The 12044-nt window shown below is 41.0% G+C and overlaps 1 protein-coding gene and 1 pseudogene across 1 annotated transcript in view; both read right to left on the reverse strand.

Moving 5' to 3' along the window:
- The window catches only part of LOC133053661 (uncharacterized), a 33570-nt gene extending 21985 nt beyond the window's left edge, over positions 1-11585 (reverse strand). Inside the window, exons 1-4 of the mRNA XM_061138178.1 lie at positions 11528-11585; positions 11044-11206; positions 10457-10704; positions 10125-10261 (exon numbers count right to left, since the gene is read on the reverse strand). Coding sequence (XP_060994161.1) covers positions 10125-10261; positions 10457-10704; positions 11044-11206; positions 11528-11585 — 606 coding nt within the window. The remainder of the gene's footprint in view (positions 1-10124; positions 10262-10456; positions 10705-11043; positions 11207-11527) is intronic.
- LOC133053652 (myosin-1-like) lies at positions 278-5073 on the reverse strand (annotated as a pseudogene).
- Positions 11586-12044: the final 459 nt, after the last annotated feature.

Below are 12044 nucleotides of genomic sequence, written 5' to 3' on the forward strand. Positions count from 1 at the left end.
CTCCTTAACTTTCATTTCCATAGATTTTTACGATTTTTTTAATTAGGGAAAAAAAAATTTTTTTTTCTTTTTTTTCTCTTTTTTTTTCTTTCCTTTTTCTCTTCTATTTTCTAATTTTCTTTATCTCTTATTTCTTTTAAAGTCCTCTAGTACTCCTCTACTACTCCTTAATTTTCATTTTCATTACACTATAACCTTACCAAAAAAAAAAAGAAGAAGAAGAAGAGAAGCCCTATTTTTATTTTATTTTATTTTATTTGCAGATAAATTTTTTATCTGCAAAAATCATAAGTACAAAACAGAGTGACAAAGATTTTCACATTTTGTGCATTTCTTTGGTCACTTTTTAGCATTTGGATGAGTTACTCTTCACTGATGATTTTTGTGTGAACCTCCCGGCTCTTCACCCGCAGCTTGTTGACCTGGGACTCAGCAATGTCAGCCCGTTCCTCGGTCTCTTCCAGCTCGTGCTGGAGCTTGCGGAATTTGGAGAGGTTGACATTGGATTGTTCCTCCGCTTCCTCAGCTTGTCTCTTGTAAGATTTCACCTTTGCTTGCAGTTTATCCACCAAATCCTGGAGCCTGAGAATGTTCTTGCAGTCCTCCTCAGTCTGGTAACTGAGCTCCTTCACTCTTCTCTCATGTTTGTGCAGACCCTTGACAGTTTCAACATTGCGTTTCTGTTCACTCTCAACTTCTGCTTCCAGTTCATGTACCCTGGCCTCCAGCTTCTGGATCTGCTTCTTCCCACCCTTCAGGGCCAGCTGCTCAGCCTCGTCCAAGTGGTGCTGCAGGTCCTTCACCGTCTGCTCCAGGTTCTTCTTCATCCGCTCCAGGTGGGCACTGGTGTCCTGCTCCTTCTTCAGCTCCTCAGCCATCATGGATGCATCAGTGATGGCCTTCTTGGCCTTCTCTTCAGCGTTGCGAGCTTCCTGGATAATGTCCTCCATCTCTCCCTGGATTTGAGTGATGTCTGTCTCTAGCTTCTTCTTGGTGTTGATCAGGCTGGTGTTCTGGGTGTGCAGGAGCTGGACGCGCTCACTGGCATCCAGGAGCTCCTGCTCTGCCATCTTCCTGCTCCTCTCCGTCTGCTCCAGGGTGGCCCTCAGCTCCTCGATCTCAGCCTGCAGCAGGTTGGCTCTGCGCTCCACCATGGCCAGCTGCTCCTTCAGGTCCTCCTGGCCCCGCAGAGCATCATCCAGGTGGAGCTGGGTATCCTTGAGGATGGCTTGGGTGTTCCTGTAGTTCTTCAGGGCCTCAGCAGCCATGCAGTTGGCGTGGTTCAGCTGGATCTCCATTTCATTGAGGTCTCCTTCCATCTTCTTCTTGAGCCTGATGGCGTCATTCCTACTCCTGATCTCAGCATCCAATGTGCTCTGCATGGACTCCACGACTCTAATGTGGTTCCTCTTCAGCTGGTCAATTTCCTCATCCTTTTCAGCAATTTTCCTGTCAATTTCAGACTTGACCTGGTTCAGCTCCAGCTCGATGCACAGGATCTTTCCCTCTTCATGCTCAAGAGATGCCTCTGCCTCCTCTAAAGCAGCCTGAATTTCAGACTTCTCTTGTTCCACTTGCTTCTTTACTTTCTCCAGTTCATGGATACGTTTCCCTCCTTCTGCGATCTGCTCTGTGAGGTCAGAGATCTCCTGTTGCAAGTTCTTATTTTCCCACTTCAAGGTTTCCAGTTTGTCTAAGGACTCCTCATAGGCATTCTTGATCTTGAACAGCTCTGTGCTAAGGGAGCGAGACTCCTTCTGGGAGGCTTCAAGTTCAGCATGAGTTTCTTCATACTTCTGTTTCCATTCTGATAGGATCTTGTCGAAGTTCCTTTGCTTTTTGTCCAGGGCTGCACAGGCAGCATTTGTCCTCTCCACGTCAACCATGAGGTCCTCAACCTCATTCTGGAGCCACTGCTTGGTCTTCTCAAGGGAGGCGCATTTGGCATTCACAGCTTCTACGTGTTCCTCAGCATCCTGCAGACGCTGGGCCAGCTTCTTCTTGGCCTCCTCCAGCTCCTCCGTGCATTGGATGGCATCTGTCTCATACTTGGTCCTCCACTGGGCCACCTCGCTGTTGGCCTTGGACATTGCCCTCTGCAGCTCGGCCTTACCCTCCTGCTCCTCCTCATACTGTTCCCGCAGCAGGTCACAGTCGTGACGGGCTGACTGCAGGGCATGGGCCAGGGCACTCTTGGCCTTTATCTCCTCTTCCAGCTGCCTTTTCAGTTCTTCAGTCTGTTGTGTGAATGCTTGTTTGCCCCCTCGAGAGCTGAGAAACTAGTGCATCCTTTTCATCTAGCTGGCGTGAGAATTCACCTGATTCTGTCTGCAGACGCGCTCTCTGAGTCGTCAGGTCATTGATCAGCCGCTGCTGCTCATCCTCCTTTGTCTTAAGTTCACTCAGTTGATCCTCTAGAGTGCGGCACATCTTTTCGAGGTTTCCCTTGGCTTTGGAGACAGTCTCCATGTTGCTGGCCAGGTCATCGATCTCCATCTTCATCTCGCTCTTCTCCTTCTCCAGCTTCTGCTTGACCCTCTGCAGGTTGTCGATCTGCTCCCCCAGCTCGGCCACACTGTCCGCGTGCTTTTTGCGAAGAGCGGCGGCCGTGGCCTCGTGCTGCAGCGTGGCCTCCTCCAGGTCCCGGCGCATCTTCTGGAACTCGGCCTCGCGCTTCTTGTTCATCTCAATCTAGACGGAAGTGGCCCCGCCGGCTTCTTCCAGCCGCTCGCTGATCTCCTCCAGTTCCCGGGAGAGGTCTGAGCGCTGCTTCTCTGCTTTGGCGCGGGAAGCGCGCTCGGCCTCGATCTCCTCCTCCAGCTCCTCGATGCGGGCCTGTAACTCCTTGATCTTCCTTTGCAACTGCATCCCGAGGGCCTGTTCATCTTCGAGAAGCCCTATTTTTAAACTGAAGATTATTCTCTCCCAATCTTGACTCTCTGTTTTCTACCTCAGAACACCTCTATTTCCTCCTTTCCCATTCTCTTCCCAATCCAATTCTGTGAATCTTTGTAGGTGACTGGGCTACGGAGAACACTCTGGGAACAGACAGCTGCGTAGATCAGTCTCTCTCCTCTTGAGTCCCCCTTTTTCTCCTCCTGCTCATCTCTATCTCCCTCCTCCCTCTCCTCTTCGTCCTGTAACTCTGTGAACCGCTCTGGGTGTCCCTAACGGGGGAGAATCTTTTCACCATTAACCTAGAAGTTTTCTTATCAGTGCTGTATCGTTGGAGAAATCCTGAGACTACAGGAAGAATAACACTGAAATCCAGAGGCAGGAGACTTAAGCCCAAAACCTGAGAACACCAGAAAACTCCTGGCTACATGAAACTTTAAGTAATAAGTGACTGTCCAAAAGCCTCCATAACTACACTGAAACCAACCACCACCCAAGAGCCAATAAGTTTTAGAGCAAGACATACCACGCAAATTCTCCAGCAATGCAGGAACATAGCCATGAACATCAGCATACAGGCTGCCCAAGGACACACCTAACACATAGACCCATCTCAAAACTCATTACTGGGCACTCCATTGCTCTCCAAAGAGAAGAAATAAAATTCCACGCACCAGAACACTGACGCAAGCTTCCCTAACCAGGAAACCTTGACAAGCCAATCGTCTAACCCCACCCACGGGGTAAATCCTCCACAATAAAAAGGAACCACAGACCTCCAGAATACAGAAAGCCCACTCCAGACACAGCAACCTAAACAAGATGAAAAGGCAAAGAAATACCCAACAGGTAAAGGAACATGAAAAATGCCCATCAAGTCAAACAAAAGAGGAGGAGATAGGGAATCTACCTGAAAAAGAATTTAGAATAATGATAATAAAAATGATCCAAAATCTTGAAAACAAAATGGAGTTACAGATAAATAGCCTAGAGACAAAGATTGAAAAGATACAAGAAATGTTTAATAAAGACCTAGAAGAAATAAAAAAGAGTCAATTAAAAATGAATAATGCAATGAATGAGATCAAAAACACTTTGGAGGGAACCAAGAGTAGACTAACGGAAGCAGAAGATAGGATAAGTGAGATAGAAGATAAAATGGTGGAAATAAATGAAGCAGAGAGGAAAAAAGAAAAAAGGGTCAAAAGAAATGAGGACAACCTCAGGGACCTCTGGGACAATGTGAAACGCCCCAACATTCGAATCATAGGAATTCCAGAAGAAGAAGACAAAAAGAAAGGCCATGAGAAAATACTCGAGGAGATTATAGCTGAAAACTTCCCTAAAATGGGGAAGGAAGTAGCCACCCAAGTCCAAGAAGCCCAGAGAGTCCCAAACAGGATAAACCCAAGGCGAAACACCCCAAGACACATATTAATCAAATTAACAAAGATCAAACACAAAGAACAAATATTAAAAGCAGCAAGGGAGAAACAACAAATAACACACAAAAGGATCCCCATAAGGATAACAGCTGATCTATCAATAGAAACCCTCCAGGCCAGAAGGGAATGGCAGGACGTACTGAAAGTAATGAAAGAGAATAACCTATAACCTAGATTACTGTATCCAGCAAGGATCTCATTCAGATATGAAGGAGAATTCAAAAGCTTTACAGATAAGCAAAAGCTGAGAGAATTCAGCACCACCAAACCAGCTCTTCAACAAATGCTAAAGGATCTTCTCTAGATAGGAAATGCAGAAAGGTTGTATAAACCTGAACCCAAAACAACAAAGTAAATGGCAATGGGACCACACCTATCAATAATTACCTTAAATGTAAATGGGTTGAATGCCCCAACCAAAAGACAAAGATTGGCTGAATGGATACAAAAACAAGACCACTATATATGCTGTCTACAAGAGACCCACCTCAAAGCAAGAGACACATACAGACTAAAAGTGAAGGGCTGGAAAAAAATATTTCATGCAAACGGAGACCAAAAGAAAACAGGAGTCGCAATACTCATATCAGATAAAATAGACTTTCAAATAAAGGATGTGAAAAGAGACAAAGAAGGACACTACATAATGATCAAAGGATCAATCCAAGAAGAAGATATAACAATTATAAATATATATGCACCCAACATAGGAGCACCGCAATATGTGCGGCATACACTAGTGAGTCTGAAAGAGGAAACTAATAGTAACGCAATAATAGTGGGAGACTTTAATACCCCACTCACAACTATGGATAGATCAACTGAACAGAAAATTAACAAGGAAACACAAACTTTAAATGACACAATGGACCAGCTAGACCTAATTGATAGCTATAGGACATTTCACCCCAAAACAATCAATTTCACCTTTTTCTCAAGTGCACACGGAACATTCTCCAGAATAGATCACATCCTGGGCCATAAATCTGGTCTTGGAAAATTCAAAAAAATTGAAATCATTCCAGTCATCTTTTCTGACCACAGTGCAGTAAGATTAGATCTCAATTACAGGAAAAAAAAATGTTAAAAATTCAAACAAATGGAGGCTAAATAACACGCTTCTGAATAACCAACAATCATAGAAGAAATCAAAAAAGAAATCAAAATATGTATAGAAATGAATGAAAATGAAAACACAACAACCCAAAACCTATGGGACACTGTAAAAGCAGTACTAAGGGGAAGGTTCATAGCATTACAGGCTTACATCAAGAAACAAGAAAAAAAACAAATAAATAACCTAACTCTACACCTAAAGCAACTAGAGAAGGAAGAAATGAAGAACCCCAGGGTTGGCAGAAGGAAAGAAATCTTAAAAATCAGGGCAGAAATAAATGCAAAAGAAACTAAAGAGACCATAGCAAAAATCAACAAAGCTAAAAGCTGGTTTTTTGAAAAAATAAACAAAATTGACAAGCCATTAGCAAGACTCATTAAGAAACAAAGAGAGGAGAACCAAATTAACAAAATTAGAAATGAAAATGGAGAGATCACAACCGACAACACTGAAATAGAAAGGATCATAAGAGACTACTACCAGCAGCTCTATGCCAATAAAATGGACAATTTGGATGAAATGGACAAATTCTTAGAAAAGTATAACTTTCCAAAACTGAACCAGGAAGAAATAGAAGATCTTAACAGACCCATCACAGGCAAGGAAATCGAAACTGTAATCAAAAATCTTCCAGCAAACAAAAGCCCAGGACCAGATGGCTTCACAGCTGAATTCTACCAAAAATTTAGAGAAGAGCTAACACCTACCTTACTCAAACTCTTCCAGAAAATTGCAGAGGAAGGTAAACTTCCAAACTCATTCTATGAGGCCACCATCACCCTAATTCCAAAACCAGACAAAGATGTCACAAAAAAAGAAAACTACAGGCCAATATCACTGATGAACATAGATGCAAAAATCCTTAACAAAATTCTAGCACACAGAATCCAACAACATATTAAAAAAATCATACACCATGACCAAGTGGGCTTTATCCCAGGAATGCAAGGATTCTTTAATATCCACAAATCAATCAATGTAATACACCACATTAACAAATTGAAAGATAAAAACCATATGATTCTCTCAATAGATGCAGAGAAAGCCTTTGACAAAAATCAACACTCATTTATGATTAAAACTCTCCAGAAAGCAGGAATAGAAGGAACATACCTCAACATAATAAAAGCTATATATGACAAACCCACAGGAAGCATCACCCTCAATGGTGAAAAATTGAAAGCATTTCCCCTGAAATCAGGAACAAGACAAGGGTGCCCACTCTCACCACTAGTATTCAACATAGTGTTGGAAGTTCTGGCCACAGCAATCAGAGCAGAAAAAGAAGTAAAAGGAATCCAGATAGGAAATGAAGAAATGAAACTCTCGCTGTTTGCAGATGACATGATCCTCTACATAGAAAACCCTGAAGACTCTTCCAGAAAATTACTAGAGCTAATCAATGAATATAGTAAAGTTGCAGGATATAAAATTAACACACAGAAATCCCTTGCATTCCTATATACTAACAATGAAAAAACAGAAAGAGAAATTAAAGAAACAATACCATTCACCATTGCAACAAAAAGAATAACATACTTAGGAGTATATCTACCTAAAGAAACAAAAGACCTATACATAGAAAACTATAAAACACTGATGAAAGAAATCAAAGAGGACACAAACAGATGGAGAAACATACCGTGTTCATGGATTGGAAGAATCAATATTGTCAAAATGGCTATTCTACCCAAAGCAATCTATAGATTCAATGCAATCCCTATCAAGTTACCAACGGTATTTTTCACAGAACTAGACCAAATAGTTTCACACTTTGTATGGAAATACAAAAAACCTCGAATAGCCAAAGTAATCTTGAGAAAGAAGAATGGAACTGGAGGAATCAACCTGCCTGACTTCAGACTCTACTACAAAGCCACAGTCATCAAGACAGTATGGTACTGGCACAAAGACAGAAATATAGATCAATGGAACAGAATAGAAAGCCCAGAGATAAATCCACGGACCTATGGACACCTTATCTTTTACAAAGGAGGCAAGGATATACAATGGAAAAAAGACAACCTCTTTAACAAGTGGTGCTGGGATAACTGGTCAACCACTTGTAAAAGAATGAAACTAGAACACTTTCTAACACCATACACAAAAATAAACTCAAAATGGATTAAAGGTCTAAATGTAAGACCAGAAACTATAAAACTCCTAGAGGAGAACATAGGCAAAACACTCTCCGACATAAATCACAGCAAGATCCTCTATGACCCACCTCCCAGAATATTGGAAATAAAAGCAAAATGAAACAAATGGGACCTAATGAAACTTAAAAGCTTTTGCACTACAAAGGAAACTATAAGTAAGGTGAAAAGACAGCCCTCAGATTGGGAGAAAATAATAGCAAATGAAGCAACAGACAAAGGATTAATCTCAAAAATATACAAGCAACTCCTGCAGCTCAATTCCAGAAAAATAAATGACCCAATCAAAAAATGGGCCAAAGAACTAAACAGACATTTCTCCAAAGAAGACATACAGATGGCTAACAAACACATGAAAAGATGCTCAACATCACTCATTATTAGAGAAATGCAAATCAAAACCACCATGAGGTACCATTACACGCCAGTCGGGATGGCTGCTATCCAAAAGTCTACAAGCAATAAATGCTGGAGAGGGTGTGGAGAAAAGGGAACCCTCTTACACTGTTGGTGGGAATGCAAACTAGTACAGCCGCTATGGAAAACAGTGTGGATATTCCTTAAAAAACTGGAAATAGAACTGCCATATGACCCAGCAATCCCACTTCTCGGCATACACACTGAGGAAACCAGATCTGAAAGAGACACGTGCACCCCCAATGTTCATCGCAGCACTGTTTATAATAGCCAGGACATGGAAGCAACCTAGATGCCCATCAGCAGATGAATGGATAAGGAAGCTGTGGTACATATACACCATGGAATATTACTCAGCCGTTAAAAAGAACTCATTTGAACCAGTCCTAATGAGATGGATGAAACTGGAGCCCCTTATACAGAGTGAAGTAAGCCAGAAAGATAAAGAACATTACAGCATACTAACACATATATATGGAATTTAGAAAGATGGTAATGATAACCCTATATGCAAAACAGAAAAAGGGGCACAGAAATACAGAACAGACTTTTGAACTCTGTGCGGGAAGGTGAGGGTGGGATATTTCACAAGAATAGCATGTATACTATCTATGGTGAAACAGATCACCAGCCCAGGTGGGATGCATGAGACAAGTGCTCGGACCTGGTGCACTGGAAAGACCCAGAGGAATCGGGTGGAGGGGGAAGTGGGAGGGGGGATCGGGATGGGGAATGTGTGTAAATCTATGGCTGATTCATATCAATGTATGACAAAAAAAATAACAATAATAAAAACAAAACTCAACATTCAGAAAGCTAAGATCATGACATCCAGTCCCATCACTTCTTTGCAAATAGATGGGGAAACAATGGAAAAAACGGATAGGCTTTATTTGGGGGGCGGGGGGAGTCCAAAATCACTGCATGTGGTGACTGCAGCCATGAAATTAAAAGATGCTTGCTTCTTGGAAAACAAGCTATGACCACCTAGACAGCATATTTAAAAGCAGAGACATTACTTTAGACATTACTGGGTGGCCATTTACTTCTCCAGGGGATTTTCCCAACCCAGGGACCAAACCCAGGTCTCCCACATTGCAGGTGGATTCTTTACCAGCTGAGCCTCAAGTGAAGCTCAAGAATACTGGAGTGAGTAGCTTAACCCTTCTCCAGTGGATCTTCCCAACACAGGAACTGAACCAGTGTCCCCTGCATTGCAGGCATAATGTTTTCCAAGTGAGCTGTTAGGGAAGCCCCATGTAAACAGTGAAGACTTTATTTGGGGGTGCTCCAAATTCCTGCAGATGGTGACTGAATCCATGAGATTAAAAGACATTTGCTCCTTGGAAGGAAAGCTAGGACCAACCTAGACACTGTATTAAAGGCAGAGACATTACTTTGCTGGCAAAGTAGTCCAGTCAAAACTATGGTTATTCCCATAGTCATGTATGGATGTGAGAGTTGGACCACAAAGAAAGATAAGTGCTGAAGAATTGATTCTTTTAAGCTGTGGTGTTGGAGAAGACTCTTGAGAGTCCCTTGGACTGCAAGGAGATTCCAGCAGTCAATCCTAAAGGAAATTATCCCCAAAAGTGCATCGGAAGGACACATGCTGAAGCTGAAACTCCCATACTTTGGCTACCAGATGCAGAGAATTGACTCATTGGGAAAGACCCTAATGCTGGCAAAGATTGAAGGCAGGAGGAGAAGGGGACAACAGAGGATGAGATGGTTTGAAGGTGTCACCAAGTCTATAGCTATGAGTTTGCTTAAGCTTTGGGAGTTGGAGATGGGCAGGGAGGCCTGGTGTGCTGCAGTGGGTGGGGTTGCAAAGAGTTGGACACGGCTGAGCGGCTGAACTTAACTGATTGCAGTGGAAATAAGAAACCTTTTACTCTTTTCTTTTTTATTACTTAACATTATATCTACCACATTAAAATTTATACTGTGTATTTGTTTATCCATATATAGTATATTATACAGCAGATCTGCAGAATTTACTTATCTTGCATAAAAGAAATTTTATATCTATTTTATAGAATTTTAATACATTATATATCACCCCCAAAGTAACTGCCTTTATACAGAAAGTACCCAGCAGTCTTCTTCTGGCTGACTCCAGATGCATAAATTGTTACTTTTAGTCAGGTGAATATGTTGATGGTGGCAAAATGAGAGGTCCAGCAGCTTAACTGACAATTTCTTGATATTGCTTTCAAAGTTACCATGATCTGAAGGAACAGATGTGGGGAGGATTGTGAGTAGAGGCTATTATGTCTCTTAAACACTTTATAGAATAGCTTCCTAATATTTTTAGATACATATTTCAATTTTTAATTACACACAATTCCATTTATTTCCTTTTTTTAAATATCAATTTTTGAACTACATTTATGGTACAGCACAACATAACATTTATGGCTTACTCTGATATTGGTACACCCTGCAGTGTCTGTATTGGCAGTTATAACAGGTCTTCCAGAAGATGTTATAAGTGTGAGAAAGTGGTATTTCTTTTTTCCTGATAGGATATTGAAGGAGTACTACCCCTACATCTGCTTTGACTGGATCTTTTCCAGTTTCTGGATCAAAACTAGGGAGTAGGCATATTTTGTGGCCTTGTAAGACATCTTCTTGGTCAAAGACTCCTGAAATGTCAGAGGTTAACTGTTTCCTAAGGGAAGAGGAAAATAAACAACATAATAAAATCAGAGTAAGGAAAAATATTTTATTAAACTTCCGTTTAAGGCAAGATGTCTGACAGTACAAGATCTTTTACTTACAATTCAATAAATTTCTACTTTATATCACTGTAAACTGAATTTCTGCCTTACACACTGAATAGTATTTGAGTTTTAGAGCTTCAGGTTTCATTTTTAATATATTTTTTCAAAGAGCATGAAAGTTCTTTTAATGCACAAGATCCAAAGCAAGTACAGCTAACTATAAATAAAGCCAATATGCAAACTAAACATAACTATGATCATTTTCTCATGCATTTAAATATACTTACAGTTTATTCAGACAGCTGGCTGTGGAGAGGATCCACCACCGACTCAGAATAATGCCCTGGCAGGTCTCAGCCATGGACACTAGCAATGGGATGTTGTTGGATGCTGACAATGGGGCAATCGTTGGGGTCAATGAGGTTAACCACTGCTTTTGAGAATTGGGTACTAAAAGGGTCAGATAGGGAAGGGAAGAGGTAAACATAATATGAAAACCAATATCTTGTTAAATGATTAATGAGACTTCTCATCCTATAATTTTGTTTGATGAAGATGGAAAAGGAGAGAATACAGAAAACAATGAGAAGGGATAAAAGTGGGGAAAATGTACCATGAAGCTAAAGACAAGCTTGAGTAAGAAACAGGAAATGAGATAAAAGTAACAAGGAGAAAACAAATGATATTTCAAGGGAATTTAAGGAAAAACAAAAGTATCTTAGACAGTACGAAGACAAATGAGGTGAGATATTCTCTGTATCTATAACTTACCACCATAGCAGTGAAAAACCAACCCCCAAAACTGAAAGAGGCAAAGTGGACCTTTCATATTTGTTCACATAGATGTGAACACAAGAATAGGATTCTAGTAGAGTAGCTCTCAAGGTTGAGACTAAGATTATATAGTATAGAATGTCTGACATCATAATAAACACTTGTTACATAGATACCTCCATTCTATCATGACTAACCAACTAGAAATGTTATATATAAAATGACCTAACCAAGTTACATATCTAAAAATTACAAGTTTTATCTACTTCAATATTAACTTTCATTTTTGGACTGTTACAGTCAATATCCCAGTTCCACACCTTGTAAAACATTATGATTATGTAAAACATAATCTATTTGGCATTAGTAGTTAAATTAGTGTTAGTCACTCAGTCATGTCTGACACTTTGCAACCCCATGGACTATAGCCCACCAAGCTCCTCTGTTCATAAGGACTTTCCAAGCAAGAATACAGGAGTAGCTGACTATTCATTTCTCCAGGCGATGTTTTTCA

Source organism: Dama dama, chromosome Y (assembly GCF_033118175.1).
Source record: "Dama dama isolate Ldn47 chromosome Y, ASM3311817v1, whole genome shotgun sequence".
Classification (NCBI taxonomy): domain Eukaryota; kingdom Metazoa; phylum Chordata; class Mammalia; order Artiodactyla; family Cervidae; genus Dama; species Dama dama.